Source organism: Solanum dulcamara, chromosome 9 (assembly GCF_947179165.1).
Source record: "Solanum dulcamara chromosome 9, daSolDulc1.2, whole genome shotgun sequence".
Lineage (NCBI taxonomy): Eukaryota > Viridiplantae > Streptophyta > Magnoliopsida > Solanales > Solanaceae > Solanum > Solanum dulcamara.
This window is the reverse complement of record NC_077245.1, coordinates 69,331,138-69,349,534: the sequence shown is the minus strand read 5'-3', so window position 1 is coordinate 69,349,534 and position 18,397 is coordinate 69,331,138. Positions and strand designations below refer to the sequence as shown.

At 34.3% G+C, this 18,397-nt stretch overlaps 3 protein-coding genes across 5 annotated transcripts; 2 read left to right on the top strand and 1 right to left on the bottom strand.

Annotated features, from left to right (window-relative positions):
* Positions 1-2,524: 2,524 nt before the first annotated feature.
* LOC129904442 (pentatricopeptide repeat-containing protein At1g07740, mitochondrial) lies at positions 2,525-6,707 on the top strand. 3 transcript variants are annotated; one of them, XR_008770427.1, is made up of 3 exons: positions 2,525-3,952; positions 4,314-4,380; positions 6,279-6,707. XR_008770427.1 is itself a non-coding variant. In XM_055980013.1 (2 exons), exons 1-2 carry the CDS (start codon positions 2,564-2,566, stop codon positions 6,294-6,296), a joined length of 1,407 nt encoding a protein of 468 aa, XP_055835988.1. In that variant the 5' UTR covers positions 2,525-2,563; the 3' UTR covers positions 6,297-6,707. The 3 variants fall into 3 exon arrangements, 2 of the variants coding, with proteins under 2 accessions (XP_055835988.1, XP_055835987.1); XM_055980013.1 differs by lacking the exon at positions 4,314-4,380; XM_055980012.1 differs by lacking the exons at positions 4,314-4,380; positions 6,279-6,707 and having other exon boundaries at positions 2,525-4,256.
* A 2,150-nt stretch (positions 6,708-8,857) lies between these two features.
* Positions 8,858-12,246, top strand: LOC129902734 (protein FATTY ACID EXPORT 2, chloroplastic-like). Its single transcript, XM_055978110.1, has 3 exons — positions 8,858-8,964; positions 9,157-9,206; positions 11,168-12,246. The coding sequence occupies exon 3, from the start codon at positions 11,287-11,289 to the stop codon at positions 12,034-12,036; it is 750 nt and encodes a 249-aa protein (XP_055834085.1). The 5' UTR covers positions 8,858-8,964; positions 9,157-9,206; positions 11,168-11,286; the 3' UTR covers positions 12,037-12,246.
* A 2,566-nt stretch (positions 12,247-14,812) lies between these two features.
* LOC129904145 (histone H2A) lies at positions 14,813-15,659 on the bottom strand. Its single transcript, XM_055979686.1, has 2 exons — positions 15,389-15,659; positions 14,813-15,220 (listed from the first exon to the last, which is right to left on the bottom strand). Exons 1-2 carry the CDS (start codon positions 15,596-15,598, stop codon positions 14,984-14,986), a joined length of 447 nt encoding a protein of 148 aa, XP_055835661.1. The 5' UTR covers positions 15,599-15,659; the 3' UTR covers positions 14,813-14,983.
* Between the last annotated feature and the right edge of the window lie 2,738 nt (positions 15,660-18,397).

The window sequence follows — 18,397 nt, the reverse complement described above, 5'->3', positions numbered from 1 at the left end:
AGAATATATGACATTGAAGTACAAAATTAAGATCTGATTAGCTATTTGGTAAGCTTTCTCAACACAACTGTGCAAGCGCAATAATGTGTTATAAGTTTCCTGCCGATATGGATAGTTGAAGGATGGTTCGGGATTCCTGCACCCTTAACCAGAGGTCTCGATTTGAGCTCGTAGAAATGGAAAAAAATCTTATTGCGAGCGTTGCACCTAGAAATGGATCCTGCAATCTTGTGAATTAAAATTTAACCAGGCTTCAATGTGGATACTAAATACTGAATGGAAAAACCAAAAGAGAGAAGTTACTGTATAAGTTTTTCTCAACTATTAATTTATACAGGGTTATACTTTTCGGGAAATCCATTCATTGAAAAAGATTTTAGTTTTTGCTATAGTATTTCTGTGGTATCAACCCGGACTGTCCGGTTGAATATTTCCTGAACCGAACCAGTTCGGCCTGGCCCTTAACACGCATATTTATGAGTGGATGGATGTTCGGTTCTTCAGTTCGATTTTATCAAATTTCAGTTCAGTTTTTCAACTTTGGTTTGATTTGTTTTAGTGTATTTAATCTGGTTTTTCAAGAGCAATTGAGAAATAAAATGAGAATCAAATTATCAAAACATGAGACACTAAAAAAAAAATTAAAACATTATTTAGAGGCAGTCAGCACTAACAGAGGTGGGTAGACCTATACCCCAAATCCGAACTGTTTCCGGTATAGGAACTTATGGTTCCATTCTTGTGACCGTAGGCCGTAGTAGTGATAAAAAAAAAAGTTAATTTGTAGCACTAGCACCGCAGGCACTAAACATTACTCATTTGCAACAGCAGCAATGTTTCACTTAACATATATGATATATATATAATTCAATAATATTATAAGAAATAGCTCATAGCAACGAGAAGGCAACCAGCAGAAGCAGCAGTCACAAGTGAATACAGAATTAGGGCATAAGCTGCGGTTGTTGAACTGAGAATACATAATAGGGCAAGTCAGGCTTGGGTCTTGAAATGATTTGGATCAATATATAAGTTAAATGTGGAGCAAATTTCATAACATATGTTACTAAAGGTGCTAATTACTCAACGAAGTGATAGTTTTGAAAATTATATATTTTGTCTGAGTGCAATTTGGATATAGTGTAACTGAAGCGTGATGTACATATATTTGGGATATATTGCCTTTCTTATTCGCCTCTTTCCATCTATCATTCATTTCCTTCTATATTTATCTGTGTTTCAAAATGTATATGTGTTTCACAATTGTGTGTATTCGTGTATCCAATATCAATTTCTATAAGTGTATCCATTGGAATATAAAAGCATGCATCTGACTATATATGCATAAGATTGTATCAATTTCTACGAGTGTATCTGTGTATCGAATATCAATTTTGATAGCCATGTATGTGACTATATATGCATAAGCTTGTATCAATTTCTACGAGTGTATTTGTGTATCCAATATCAATTTCACAATTATCAATGTATATGTATTTAATATCAATTTCATCTAGTGTATTCAATATCAATTTGATGTATTTAGTGCATATGTGATATACACTGATACATTCATCAAATATGCACAAATATATCAAGTGTATCTGTGCATAAATACATTTCTAAGACGACGAAAATACACTAAAAATCACCTAGAATCACTACAACAATAGCAATGAAATCCATTACAAATTTGGACAACAATAATAATACCATCCTTGTTGACTTTTGGAAATAAGTATTTAGATCTAATTTCCAACTTAGTCATTCAAATCTTAATCTATGATAACACGGCCAATCTTGATTGATCAACGTGACTACTAAAGAAGAAGAAAAAAAAATGATTCAGAAAGAGATAGGGAGAGAGGAGAGAGTACTAGCGAGGTTTTATGCAATCCGTTAGAAAATTAGGAAATAGCGTATGATTGTTGTAGTTTTTTAAAAGGAAAAAGATTCAACTATGTCATCGAATTTTGAAAAAAAAATTATTTATGCTATTCGTTAAAAGTTTAGCTCATTTATGTCATTGCCACGTGAGAAAAAGCTATGTCATTATTTTTTAACCCCAATTTTACAAAACCACCTAAAAAACTTTTAACATTTTTCTATTGGAGTTCTGAATCAAATGTATTTTTTCTGTTTCTTCTTCAAGAACACGTCAAGAACACCAAAAATTCAAATTTACAACTTCTTCAATTTTTTACGAAATTACCTCAAATTTCAATAGTAGCATCCATCCGAGTTAAATATCAAAACTCAATATCTTTTAAGCTCTAATTCAACTTAATCCAAAAAACATACTTAAATTTTTTTCAAAGTTTTAAAACTTTAACCCTCTTTAATAATGAAATTTTCGCCACAATTCCAAATTAATCAAACAATAATAACATAAATGAGTTAAACTTTTAAAGAATAACGTAAATAAGATTTTTCAAAAAATTTAATGGCATATTTGAGTTTTCTCTTTTTTTTTGTTTTAAATTAGCATGTGGTTTGCTAGATATAGTAGGATGTTTGCTTGATATAGTAGGATGTTTGCTTAATTATATATACATATTTTTCCATGATCAATTCAAGAGTTAAACAAGCTACCATAACTCCTTCCAGAGTCAAATTTCACAATCTTGAACAATTCAGAATCCCAAATTTCCAATCCCAATCATACCACAGTCATCGTTCTCACAGACCCACTTCAAAATCCTCACCTGAAACTCAAAGCCCTCATAATAAGCCCAGAAGAAACCTTCTTCACAAGCCAATACCACTCCTTGCCGATCTCAAACAAATTCAAGATCCCGATGAAGCTATTTCGCTCTTCCATGATTACCAACAAATGGGGTTCAAACATGACTACCCAACTTATTCTTGTCTTGTTTATAAGCTCGCAAAGTCTCGAAATTTTGAAGCTGTTGAAACCCTTCTTGGGTATCTCCAAACCCATTATATTCAATGTAAAGAAACACTTTTTATCGGGTTAATTCAACATTACGGGAAAGCCCAGTTAGTTGATAAAGCTGTTGAGCTTTTCCACAAAATGGGGTCGTTTAATTGTTCGCGTAGTATACAGTCTTTTAATGCACTTTTGAATGTGCTTGTTGATAATGGGCGTTCTGAAGATGCGAATGAGATGTTAAGGAGTTGTTCGAAGATGGGTATCTGGTTAAATTCTGTTTCGTTCAACATTATTATCAAGATGTGGCTGGAGAAGGGTGATTGGGAAATGGCTCGCCAAGTGTTTGATGAAATGCTTGGGAGAGAGATTGAGCCAACTGTGGTGACTTACAATTGTCAAATTGTTTTTTTGTGTAAGAGGGGGGATGTTGAAGGTGCTAAAAGTCTGTTTCAGGATATGGTTAGGAAGGGAAAGAAGGCAAATGCTGTTTCTTATGCTTCGCTCATGGAAGGTTTATGTTCTTTGGGGAAGTATAAGGAAGCTAAGAAGTTGATGTTTGATATGGAATACCAAGGATGTAAGCTGAAAATAGTCAATTATGGTGTTTTGATGACTGATCTTTTGAAACGAGGTGAAATTGGTGAGGCAAACAGTTTACTTGTGGAGATGAAAAAAAGGCGTGTTAAGCCTGACATTGTGATCTATAACATGTTAATCAATTATTTTTGTAAGGAAGGTAAGACTACTGAGGCGTATAGGATGTTAGTTGATATGCAAATTGCAGGCTGCTATCCTAATGCAGCTACATACAGGATGGTGGTTGATGGGTTTTGTAAAACAGGAGAATTTGAGGAAGGTTTGAAGGTTTTGAATGCAATGTTGATGAGCAGGCATTTTCCACGTATGGAAACAGTAAGGTGTTTGATTCTTGGTCTGCTTGATAAAGGGAAGGTTGAAGATGCTTGCTTTGTTTTGGAGGAGATGGAGAAGAGAAAGAAAAGGTTCGATTTTGATTCATGGGAAGTCATTGTCAAGGATTCTTGCACTAGTGATAGCAGTGTAAGCCGTCTCTTAGATGAGCTTGTATTTTAGCTATTGGATTTAGATCTGTTACTATGTAAAATCTCAGAAATAGGTAACAGCATAAGACAGTGGCATGATTTTTGTCTTGGTTTATAGAACTGGGCATGCTTAATGGAAGCAGTTTGGCTTCCCAATATCTGATTAAACGTTGTCTGTGGAAACTGTTGGTTTCTTGTGGAGAGCATGTTCGTGAATAAATTAAATCTCTCCACTGTATTTTCTTAATTTTTTGGGTGATATCATCATGCTTTCCCGTTTATTTCGAAACAAAAAAGGTATTTTCTTTGTTTCAATCTAACCATCCGGTATTTGGTAATTTTTGAACCGACTAATTCAGGTTTGCATAGCGTAGAGTCCATTTAAGGATAATTTCAAGAAGGGCTTTTCTGCTTGAAACATAAAAGGTACTTTCAATAGGAGCTTTTCTCCTCTGAAATAATCTTTTAAGAACATTTGTTTTTACCAAGTTAAGTATTTTGCTTGGAGTTTTGGTCATATTAATTTTACTTTTCTGCTTATGCTGTTGAAGATTCTCTTCTGCATGATCTCTGTATTAGTGATTTCAACTGAACAGCTCATAAATTTGAGAGATTGAAGGAGGTTTAAATCTGTCATATATGTAGTTCTCATATATATATGTGTTTAGGTATTCTTATAATGAACAACATGTTCCAACTTAAACCTACAGCCCAAACTGAGAAGAAGGGGATGACACAAAAAATCAATAAAAAGAAAAAAAAAAGATAAACAAGAAGGAAAAACACAACTTGTGAATGTCATTGTAGGATTCCTTGAGAGATGTTATTACTTCCAACATACCCTAGTCTTTAGTTGGTGAGTGATGACTTTAATGTAATCACCGATGATACAGAAAAAAAAAGGTGTCCTTCATCACAAAGCATATACAAGTTCTCCTTTCATAAACTATATGGTAGACTGCTGTTTGTTGGATGTTGTATTTTCTGGTTCACCTTTCACATGGTGTAATGAAAGGACACCAAAATACATAATATGAAAAAGGCTGGATAGAGTGTTACTTAACCATGAATAGTTGAATCTCTTCCCAAAAACTTAGGTTAGTCATTTGAGTTGAACACAGTCTGATCATTCCCCTATGTTACTCACCATATATAACAAGACAAAAGGCAAAGACAAGTTTTCCAATTTATGGATTGAACAACCTGTTTTGTTTTTCTTAATGTTGTAAGGAATGCATGACAAACAAGATGTTCAGGATAATCCTTTATGGTCTTTTTGTCTAAGAAAGAAGAGTATCAATGTTGCATTATTTAACTGGTCCAGGAATATATTAAGGAATATCTTTGTTAGAACCAAGAAACTAGAGGAAAAGGTTCTATAAATAATGAACATGACAGAGAACTGCTTAATAGGAAGAACGCAGAGATGATACAACATCTGAAATTGGAATATTCCTTTTGGAGATTTAAAAAAAAAAAAAGTGATTTGTGATAGGCAACTAACGGAGACTTAAACACCAAATCCTTTCACTCTTCAGTTAATAAAAGGAGAAGGAGATTGGCATAGATAAGATAAAAGAACAGAATGGTTCATAGGTGGTAAAGGATGAAAATGTTATAACTGATACCAATTTTATCAACAGCTTTTTGCATGTCTTGACATTAACACATTGAATTAATGGAATGTCTGCCTAAAGTCATTGATGATACTGACAATATGATGCTACTAATTCTTCCCCTAAAATTGATGATTTGAATGTAAAGTCTTATCATGCCTATTGGGATATAATTAAAGGGAATGTTGACAGGATTGATAAAGCTTAAGTTTTCTGGGGATTATATTACTATATCTCTCATATACACATGTTCTTGTTCTTCTTCTCAAAGTTCAAAACCTTGCTATTATATCTGACTTAAGGCCAATCAGTTTAGAAAATGTGTCTTAGTAAAATAATTTTCAAACGTTTGAACAACAGATTAAAGGGTACATAATTTTCAAGTTTAAAATGGGCGAGAGAAGAACGTGGTGTTCATATTGGACATATCTAAAGCTTATGATAAGGTGTGCTGGTTATTTTTGTGTCACACTCTTAGAGCCTTCGAATTTAACAAAAGATGGATATATATGATATAATAACAGAAATCAAATATCTGTTATTATTCAATCAACATAAATTGATTTAGGATTGACTTTTTAACTCATCAACAAAGGCTGAGACTGGGTAATTTCTTCTCACCCTCTTTGTTTGTTAAATGTGCAGAATTATTGTCCAGATTGTTGAACCAATCACCTCAGAATACTGACTTCATTTCATATGTTGTAGATGAAAAGAGACCGGTGATCACTCATTTGTTATAAGCTGACGGTACCATTTGATTTACATCGTGTGACCTTGAATCTACGAGATGATGCAGTGTTTCTGAACAAATGATTAACAAGGAGAAGTCTTCATTCCTGGTAGCACCTTAGGCTTTTCAGAACATGATTTGGGGGAATCAAGATATTGACAACATTTCAGCACAAGATTTCCCATTACATATCTTGGTTTATACAAGAAGGAAGAAGATTTACTTATTCAATAATATGGTCAGAATCCACAGATGGAATAAGTAGTTATCTCATGTAGGGCAGAGGAGTTTTGATATATTTGTGTTGTATTCACTTCCTATGCACATCTTGGCAGTTGTGGACCTTCTTAAAATCACTAATTTTCTTGAGAAGGTACAACAACAATAGTGAGGTTTGGGGAGGGTAGAGTGTAAGCAGACCTTACCACTACCTCGCAACTAACAAGGGGTAGTGCAAATCCTACAAGAAAGAACTAAGAACAACAAAATAGTGTCATAATCGAAACACAATAAACAACAGACGATGATAGATATCACAATCGAGAACTACAATAATATATTTAGTACAATGACAAAACACCAATAAGCCTAAACTTTCGGAAAGGAAGACAACACTCCACTACCTACTAACCTTCTACTTCTGATCTGGCGTCATGTCTCGCTAACCTGATTCATGTGTTCCATATATTATCTACTAGGAGCTTCGAAAGAATCGATGTACAACTAAATATAATGATACAAATTCATCCCTTAAAATGGTGATTCATCAGATTCATTCTATCTCAGTCTTGCTTATGATAACTAGAGAGATACTCTAATTGGTAGGGTTCATGGGGTGTCATTTCTAGGTTTATTAAAGGATTTAAGCATGCAATAGAGATATAAATGAAAATTGCCTCCACTAGTAGGGTAAAAATTAACACAGATGATAACAGCTTTCTTTGGTATCTCTTAAGTTTCTTCAAACAATCTTAAAAATATCATCTTAAGGTGTTCCCTATAGCTAACATGTTTAAAGTTTGAGAACCTCCTAGAAAGGATAGAGGAGCTTTCTCAATGAATAAAGCACAGATTTCCTCATTTAGGATTAGGAAGACTAAAAAAACAAACCCGAAATACTGGTCCGATACCGGATCAGGACGGCCTTCAATAAATTTATCATTTAATACCGATATCGATCCGATTCAGTTCCAGACGGAACCACCATTTTTATGACCGATTCCGGTAGATACCGATCCGGTAGATACCGATCCGGTTGTTCCGGTCCCGCTGCCACATTTACGTCCCACCACAATTGTGGCTTTTATTTGGAAAAAAAACAAACTAAAAGAACAATCATAGAAAAGTAGGGACCAAAATGAAATTGTGATTAGAAAAGTAGGGACCAACGTGCAATTTGGATAAAATGCAGTGTCTCTTTGACTTAGATACAGCGCTGCTCTCGGAAAAACTCAGATGGCAAAAGGGTTGCAGCTTTTCGTGAGCAGTACTCTCTCTCTCTCTCTCTCTCTCTCTCTCTCTCTCTTCCGATATCGATTTATGTCCGCTATTGAAACCCTAATACTGATGCATTTGATTATTTATTTTTTGTTCGTTACACAGGATTATCGTTTTACACTACGAATGAACATTTGAAGAAGCTCTTTTCACCTTTTGGCATTGTTACAGAAGGTTTGCTGTTTTCCTGAAATCTATTTATCCAAGTGTTAAATTAACTTACTAGTTGATGGTCGTGGTCTCGATTAGGGTGGTAGGTCAGCAGGTAGTAGAGTGTGGTCTCAATTATCCTTTTATGCTAGTAGTCGTAGTATTACTCTTGTAGCTTCTTGTTCCTCCATTTCTATTACTAGTTGTTGCATTTTATACTTCCATTATCGTATTATTTGTATAGTTACTATGCAGGATGCTTTGTCATGCTTTCTATCATATTTTTTCCATGGCTTTGGGTTTTTTTCTCGACCAATTTAAATTACATTTCATTTATTATTTTAAGTTAAGTAGATTAGTAAGTAGGTAGGCGGATTTAAGCTCATGTTGCATTGAGAATCTTCAAAGAAATTAGAAGCGCCTATGATAGCCTATGATTATTCCCATTCATTTCTGTTATTTTCTTTTCTGAAATGCTTTTGTTTGTGTTTCATTGAGTTGAGGGTCTATCAGAACAACCTCTCTATCTCCAGGGTAGGGTTAAGGTTTGTGTACAGTGTACAGTGTATAGCTACCTTCCACAGACCTCACTTTGTGGGATTACATTGGATATGTTGTTGTTTTTGATGACCGTGGTGTCCTGACTAGTTTTGGCGCATCTCAACTAATTCCATGAGATATTTGCCACCTCCGACCAGCATCGGGTACCAAATAACTCTGTCCACTAAGAATAGGATAGGTGAGAAGAAATCACCAAGTGCTTATTGTTGAGATTTGGATCTGAAAGCTCACAGCTCTCAACTCATACACTTCGTGATGAGTTAGTTAAAGTGGGTCTGCAACTAGTTTGGTATTAAGGCTTAGCTAATTTGATTTATTGATATAAATTTGTTAATTGGGTGACCAGCAAGGCTTGTTAAAGATCCAAGAACGCAAAGGCCTAAAGGTTTTGGATTCGTTACCTTTGAGTCAGAAGCAGATGCCCAGAATGCATTGAATTCCATGAACAGAAGGGTAATTCCTCAGCTTTGTAGATTTGTATTTGTATTATCTGTATATTTAGTAAATGGAACGTGCTTAAAATAGTTATACCAAGGTGGGTGTACCCTTCACTAATTAGTGCAGGTAGACCTGCTAGTTTACACTTAATTGTATATAAAATTCTGGATAATGTAGTTTTTTTACTAAATCTGTATCTATTGCTAGATACGGGACAAGGAGTTATGGTTATAGTGGTATCCCACATTTTAAACTAGGTATGCCTCTACCTATTGACAATTCTTAGACTGTCATCTGCTTAAATAAACTATTTATCAATCATCATGGGTTAAAGGAAGCAGATGTCTAATTCCAACACTTCACAAAATATCTATTTCAAGCTGGATTGTTTCAGCGTGCTGTTTGACTGTGTGAACTTTACACTATCATCCACATGCATCTACTGGTGCATTCATTGGTTGTAAGGACTTTGAAATATGATAATGGTCCTGCAAATGCTTTCAGTTGGAGTTAGGATAATCATTGCTGAAATGGACCAAATTAAGGGTAGAAAATGTAAGTTGGGGTTTGGGGGGGAGGGGGGGGATTCATAGGCTTATAGCAAAACATGCAACGAATATAACCATCTAAAAACATCTAACTTTCACTTAAAAGGGAGATCTAGGTTCTAGGAAGTTACTGGTTTACATAGAGATATTGTGTTAGCTGTAGGAACTGCATCTCATTATGAATGCTTTTTTATTGTTGTTTGTTCTTGGTTCCTCTTATATGTATTTATCTTTTAATGGAGATATATGCTACCTTTTTTGAATTAATTGGCTCATAAACTCCTTAGTGGAAATGAAGCTTGGGAAATATCTTGTTGTCCCAAGTCTTCCTTCTGGATTCTGTCTTGACGTCACTGGTCGATATTTTATATTGTTTTAAGCTATGTTGCTCGGACTCTTCAAAAATGTTAATGGGTGCGTGTCGGATTATCCAAAAATACACTACTTTTGGAGAATCTGACGCAGGTGCGGCATCGAAAGTGAAGAGTCTGTGCAACTTAGGCTCTAAATAGTGGTAGTCATTGAGTTATTGATAAGAAACTGGGAAGTTCTTAGGGAAGACTAAAGATGTTATAAAAGTTCTCAATTCAAGAAAAATGAGGACTTAATAAATGGATGAGTTGTGTTCTAGAGATGAGAATTTTTTTTCAGCCGGTATTAAACAAAACAAGAAAATTAAGAAAGAAAAGAATACTCATATGCATAAAACATGTCAGCTGAAGAACAAAATTATAATAACAAACTCCAAACCGACAAACTGTCTGCTTCCCCTCTATTAAATCACTACCTCCACCCACCCCCTGTGGTCACTAATTTTCCTTACTTCGAATCTAATATTGGTACCTAATTTCTGTCTCTATCACTGTCCATTCCCCCACTTCCGTGATTTTTTTCTTCTTTATTTATGTATGTACTTAGTGTAATATTGACATACTGGACATTAAGTTGTTCAAAACATAAGTCCCTAAACATTGTGTGCACAGAGCAAAAAGATTGTTTTAATATGGGATAGAGGTGAGAAAACACAGTTGAGAGTAGTAGAAATGCTATATCCATAATGTGAATGTGTTAGGAAAAAATTGGTGTTATTCTTGACGGTCATTTGTCAACACGTCTATTTTTGGGTGCAGCTGTGTGGTTTGTTTTTATATCTAAATAATGCATAAACTAAGGGTTTCTTGTTGACTGGGTAGATCAATAATGCACCAAGCTTAAGCTATTTGAGGTTGTGGTGGTTGGTTGGTTGTGACAATTGTGCTTGATATACTTATGTCTAAAGTCTTGATTTATGTATTATCTCATAATTCAAAGTAGATGACTATTTTACCAAAAAGAAAAAGTCTGTTTTGATTGTATTGTTGTTCCAAGTCTTTGATTTGTGAGGATTTGTTGCAAAAAAGGAAAAAGATAGTTAAATGTAAGTGCTAGTGAATAGATTCTCCTCTCTGCTGAAATTAAGAAATCCTCAACGTTTCAGGAGGATTTTAGATGGCATTATCTCTTGCAGAAAGTTTTTTTACTTTCCAGAGGGAATTTGTTTTCCAGCTTTATAAAGGGCATCTAATTTCATGTCCTCCTGGTGATATAATCCTGTATTGACTGTATGAGTCTTGTTGCTTCCCATTCACCTGGTCAATTTCTGTTCTGTCATTGAAATGTACTGACTGCAGATTGTTGATGGAAGACTGATTTTTGTGGAAGTTGCTGAGACTACAGAAGCTGCAGAAAACAAAACATCCCGAAAATAAGTTTCTCATAATTTACTCATTGCTATTTCATATTCTAGATAATGGGTGAATTTTTGGCCATTTCTCAGTCCTCCATAATGTTGCCTAACTTTCGAGTCCAAGGTTGGAATCAAAGGCAGTATTTTGTTGCTCATAGTCAGCCATTGAGGTCATTTCGTTCATCTCTGCATCCCTTGACTACCCCTCACACAGTGTATCCGGACTTGTCCACTCAATCGAAGCATTTCTACTGGGGGCTCAGAGCCAGTGTTGTCTCTGACTCTACAATGCCAACTACCTTTACTGTTGATCCAGCTGGAACAGGAATCGATGTTCTGCCAGAGGCAGGTGGTGGTGGAGGTGATTCTGGGGGTGCAAATAATGACAGTGGCGGCAGGGGAGATAATGGTGGAAATAATAATAATGATGGTGGCAATGAGGGGGGCTCAGATGAAGGCGAGGATCATAACAGTAAAAAGAAAATGGCCCTCTCTATGTCCCAAAAATTGACATTGGGCTATGCTTTCTTGGTTGGAGCTGGTGGTTTTATGGGTTATCTGAAGAGTGGCAGCACGAAATCCCTGATTGCAGGTGGAGTTTCTGCCTCCCTCCTGTACGCTGTTTATACTATGCTTCCAACACAACCTGTTTTGGCATCAGCAATTGGTTTCGTCCTCTCGGCTGGACTTCTTGGAGTAATGGGATCTCGTTTTCTGAAATCAAAGAAGGTTTTTCCAGCCGGTGTTGTCTCCTTTGTGTCTCTTGTTATGACAGGTGGTTATTTGCATGGAATATTGCGCAGTGTGCACTAGATCCCCTAAAATTAGCTAAGTGTTTGTCACCAGACTCAACATGGATAATCATTAGTATTTACTCTCTACTGTGGATTATAGTTTTCATATCTGTTTGAATTTGGATTTTGCCAAGTTTTCTAAGCTGTTGGGCTGCTAGAAGTCTAGTAATAACACTAATGTTGTATCAAGGGCACCTTTGTTTAACCCTCTTTCTCCGTTGTGTGTTCATTCCGTTTTTGGAGAAGTTTTCCTCTATTAATGCTTTTTTTATGTGATTTCCCATATTAGTAGTATTATCTAGGTAATCACATAGTTTCTTATTCTTCAATTTGTAATACTATGTGTTGCTTTATTTGTTTTGTATCTTGCTATTTTGTTGTCATATTGTTCTTACAACCCTTTTTTGTAAAATGGCCTAATCAATAATGGCTATCCTGCACTCAAGAAGAAGAAGACAACTCTTCCCAAAGCAAGGGGGCATCGCTCTAATCATTTATATCATTTTGCTATGTAATAACCCTCACTCCAGCCTTCTCTAAGGGTCTAATCCAAAAGAGAATCTTGATTCTGTTTCATTTAGTTTACTTATATTAGATTTTACAGAGCCTGCTTATGCTTATGTACAACATGATTCGGACCTGAGAGACTGATCCAGAATTTTTCTTTTATGTACACCTTGCATAAATAGGTTTTTCATTTGTAAATATGAAAACTGCATCTCTTATATCAAGAAGCAAACAAGCAACATTTTCCACAAGTAATCACATCTTTATTATTAACAAACAATACAAGTAAGAACGGCATTTCGCCAGGGGAATTACATCATTTCCTATACATAAAAAATAAAATGAATTTAAATTACATATATTGTTAATACAAAAAGTTCATTATAAATTTACATTTATCTGTTATAACAAGTAACTTGTCATATTTTTAAGATTATAAACTTCTCATTTTCAGGAAGTTTACCTATTGACATCTTTGCGTGATCTACCAGTGTAAAAAATATATACATTGATGATATTAGATCAATGTTGTCGTCCCTCACACCTCCCTCTTCTCATTCACTTAATCATGCCCATCATTTTATCTCCATCGAGCATTTTTAAAATTGCCTATTTTGTCCTTCCCTTCAAACACTCAAATTCTTAATCTCCACAACTCCAGAACCTCAAACAAGACGCTCTCACTATTACACTATCTAATTTAGAACCCCTATGTTTGTTATTGAACCATGAATTTATTCATAGGAAATCTTTGTTTGGTGTTACAATCAAATGCATGTGGACAATGGATAAGGTTTGTCAAATTCAAAACACTAGTAGTGCCTCTTTCTTCAACTCATCTCACACAAAATTCTCTCAATAATATTATCTATGCTCCTTCTATCGTTCTATCAACAAAACGATTTGCACGTGATAATAATGTCTTTTCCTGAATTTCATCCTAACCGCTTCTTTCATGTCATAGTAACAATGGTGCCTCCACCATGCCCATCAACAACTCTTCCTCAATCACATATTCAGAATTTTCACTAAGCAGATTCAAAATATGAAAAGTAAACATATAAAGAAGCCAAAGAGGGTTCAATATCTACTCTATATACAATTTAGAAAAGCTAAGCTAACCCAACTCTAGTTCTCTGATTCTTCTTACCGCCTGTTAGGAGTGAATGCTTTTGACAAGAATATGCCTTACTAAATGTTTAGTGGAAGTAGAAAGTTATACACCTTCAATGCAAGTTATACAGTACATTTAAGCTTAAGGTTATGTATGCTTCTCCTTTTGCCTTCAAAATCTCTTTTGTTCCCAATCTTAAGTTCTTTCGCTTCTCCGAGCAATGCAAGAAATCCTTAATGTAGTGAGGGTCGTCCATGCCATGTCATGCCAAAGATTGCAACTTTGCAAGAACCAAACTCCAAACCTGGTTAATGACCTTACAATGGAAAAATAGGTGGCCAACATATTCAGGATTCACTTGGCAAAGAGGAGGCCTTCCTTAGTGGCCTCTTTCCTCAAAAGGCTGGATTGAAGGCAAATGAATAGACCCCTACAAGCATATGAAGTCGCCCTTTCAAGACCTATTGGTGCCTTTGGGGGGAAACTATCCAGTACAAGATCGATTTTTTTTTCTTTCTGCTCTCAAGCATATGAAGTCGCGCTTACAAAGTTATGTTCCTTTTCACTAGAGATTTGATAAGAGTGATGCAGACTTCCTTCAACACCAAAAGTGATTAGTAGTTACAACATGGAGCGTGTTCTATCAATTTCCGAGTAAAATCAGCAATTTCAACACTGCTAGTGAAGACATACTGTACATATTTTTAAATTGATCTTTAAAAGGTAAGCCTAACCTACCATCTTATCAAAATCTGATCATTTCACCAGGGCCAAGCTAAAAAAAAAGTATCAAAGACGGGGGTGTTCCAGGGGGCTATCTGATTGAACTTGCCAACTAGAATTTACCTTAAAAGTGCATTTTCCTCCATGAAACACTGCTGTTGTATGGAAATACAGATGTACTACACCAATCAATGCTTAAATGAATGAAGTTTGTTAGTTTTACAGATGCCCCAATAAGAAAAGAAAAAAGTACAATTCAAATCTGAGACACAAATGGCCAAGATCAGACATCTGAAAGTCAAAACTAAATAATCACTAAAACGCATATGAACATGGCTCTAAATTGTAGAGAGAATTCAAAGTATCATTTTTCTTCAACATTAACATCTTGAAAGAGCAGAGGATTTCAGGAACCGAACCACAAACAAAACCAAGAAATGAGAAAAGTAAATTGTAAGGTAGAAACAAGGGGTTTCATTGATTGATAATAGAAGAAAATCTAACAAAGATCTAATAGAAATTCCAACTAATTCCATTTTAATATCCATAAAGGACAATCAACACCTAACAACAGAATTACATACACAGAAGAACCCAAAATAATAACACCCATTGAATCTATCTAAGCCTTCTTGGGAGATTTGGTAGCTTTGGATGGAGATTTAGGTGCCTTTTCACCTCCAGTCTTCTTTGGCAACAAAATTGGGTTAATGTTTGGAAGAACACCACCATGTGCAATTGTTACACCAGCAAGAAGTTTCCCTAGTTCTTCATCATTCCTCACAGCCAAAAGCAAGTGCCTTGGGATGATTCTGTTCTTCTTGTTGTCACGAGCAGCATTTCCAGCCAACTCCAACACCTATAAATCAAACGCAAATCAAAAACTTGGGAGATACCCAATACGAATTTCACCCTATAAAAGCGTTTCAATATAAAAAATAAGAACAACCCATCAAAAAATTGAAACCCTAGATCCTAATTGAAAAAAAAAATGTAAGCATAAATGAAGGAAAGAAGGGATAATTACTTCAGCAGCCAAATATTCAAGAACGGCGGCCAAGTAAACCGGAGCACCAGAACCAACACGGTGAGCATATCGTCCCTTTTTCAAGAACCGTCCAATTCTACCGACAGGGAACTGAAGTCCGGCTTTAACAGACCGGGAAACAGGCTTCTTCTTTGGGCCACCTCCTCTTCTTCCGGCGGCACCCTTCTTCACTTTTCCGGTAGACTCCATTTCAAGATTTAATTTGCTTGAAAGAGAAAATTGATCGATTGTCGGAGAGATGATGGAATGGGTCGGAATCTCCGGATGGTTTTTATAGAGCTTTTTGGGTTGTCTTTTGATTTTTCGAATACTTATTTTTGGCCGTTGGATTGATATTTAATCCGACGGTGATAATTATATGAGACACGATCCGTGTCATTTTAAATCGACCAATAGGAAACGGAGTCTGTGAAATTTGAATATTGTTCAAGGTTAGAAGGCCCTTCTCCCGCCTGAACATATTTTTGCCCTTTGTCGAAAATTTTAGAATTTATATTATCCTTAAAAGTTTAAATCTTATTACTTATTATGCACTAATATAGTAAACTTGTTCATCATAAAAACTAAAAAAGGGGACAATGTCAAACTCGAATTTTAAGAAAGGTGGAAAATATCATCTATTTTAATGTATTTAATAACTTTAAATATTCAAATTATAATGATTCAGAATTAGGACAATTAATAATTGTATCTTGAGATACTAAAGGCTTTATTCAATTCCATCATCACCCACGGTTTCGCATAGTAACAGCTGAAACGTATGGCTATTGAGCAGAGTAACTAATATCAGTTGTTGTTTACCCATAAAAAATTTCACTATCCCTACAATGATAATCATTTGATTTACATATTATTCTAGTTGTACACAGAACTATTCTTGATTGTATAGCGAAAATATTTATTGGGTGATACAGGAGATCGAATAAGAATTTCTCTCTTTTGTCATTTCATCTCTCGTTTGTTATTCATTATTTAATTTATTATTTTACTGCTTCAGCAACATTATCAAAGAATTTATATTGGGAAATGGCATAAATTCATACTTGAACTTGTTTCGCAAAGTCAGTTACAAGTTTAAACTATCATAGTGACTATTATACACTTATTCTTATTCAAAGGGAATAAAGACAAAAATGGTATCATTATGTCTTTTCCAAATTTATATTATCTAGACTAATTACATTCTCATATCTTTCAATTTAATAATTCAACATGGTATCAGAATGTATTTAAAAAAGGGAATAAAAAAGACTTTATATCATGTAATCATAGCAGCAAGTTTCACATTTCCATTTTTTGTCAGCTTGACCTTATTCCATTTGGTAACTTTACTAGCAGGGGATATGGTAAGATGATTATTAGCTGTTTGGATTGATTTATTTTTAAGCAGCTTATAAGTTGAAAACTGCGTATAAGTTTTTTTTAAAAAGTAGGTGCAGGCCAAATTTTTTTTTTTGACTTATAAGTTGTTTTCAACTTATAAACTTCTTAAAATAAGTTCATCCAAATAAACCCAACTATTTATTGGAGCTTATTTTATGCACAAAATGACTTTAAGTTGGCCAGCCAAACATTAAAAAAAAACTGAAAACAGCTTATAAGTCAATTCAAACGTCATCTATGTTTGAGAGATGATCTTTATTAAAAGTCATGTGATATATAGCTCCTGAGTCTAGAATTCATAAATCAGCTCTTGATTTGAAACAACCACATGATAGTTTGTCAAAATCAATATATGAGTTACATGCTATCAGCTTTATACTTATTTAAAAATTCAATTGATTTTTCTGATAAATAAGTTTTAAACTAAATAATGACCACATAGGTTCAAGTAGGGAGTGATAAAGGGGTGAATTTAATTGAATTTGGGTGATTGAAAATGAATTGAGATAAACATTGAATTGCAATTTACCTATATAAATGTGGGTAAAAATAATTTTGGTAAGATATTGATTGGATATAACAGTCCTAACTTATTTTTACCCTTCTTCAGTTTTGTTTTCTTTTTCTTTTCTGTTGCTTCTTCTTACCCGTTTCATTTTTTGTATTTTAAAAATATATTTTTAATGCATGTTTATGAAATATGATATGATAAATGCTAAGTTAGACTTACGCATAAAAATTGATCAGATATATTCAATAAAATAAAAATAGAAGAAAAAAATATTTATTGTCATAAAACTCCATAAACAGAAAATACTATCATATTAAACCACGAAAAAAAATATTCATCATTTATGAGATTCAATTTCAGATATGATCAGGAGGTCACGAGTTCAAACTATAATGACCTTCTATTACAAAAATGCAGGGTAAGGTTGCATATGATACACCCTTGTAGACCGACCCTTCTATGAACCTCCTGCATAGCGGGAATTTAATGCATTGAGCTGTTATTGTTAAATTTTAAATTTTATATATTAAAATTTTATAACGCTAAAAAGAATATAGAGAAGTTTTTTGCATGCACCGATTACATTAATAAAGAAAAAAAATCTACAGGTGAGATTTAGGAGAAAGTTTTTTTTTAAAAAAAAAAAGAAGAAAACTTCAATGAGCACAATATAAAAAACAATATGAAAAACAAAATAGTGGCAAAAGAAGGGCAAAACTGATTTCTTAAAAATATTGATAAAAGAATATTAATTTCGAATAAATGACTTGACATATTTAGCATTTAATTATTAAACTGTTTATATTTGGCCCCTTCTTGTAGAAATGTATTATAGTTGAGTTGGTTTGCACGATAAAATATGAATATCCATATTTTTTAGGAAAAATTACACGGATAAGCAAATATATACTAGTTAATTAGCTAACATAGCTATTGTTCAAATTAATTATGATTAGCAACAAACATCTAGCTGTAATTATAGTTTGAGTTTAGTATAATTCGCGCGATTATACAGTTGAGTTTGAGTTTTGTATAATTCACGCGATTTATACAAACAATGTGCGCAAATCGAATTGTATAGCGAAATATACAAA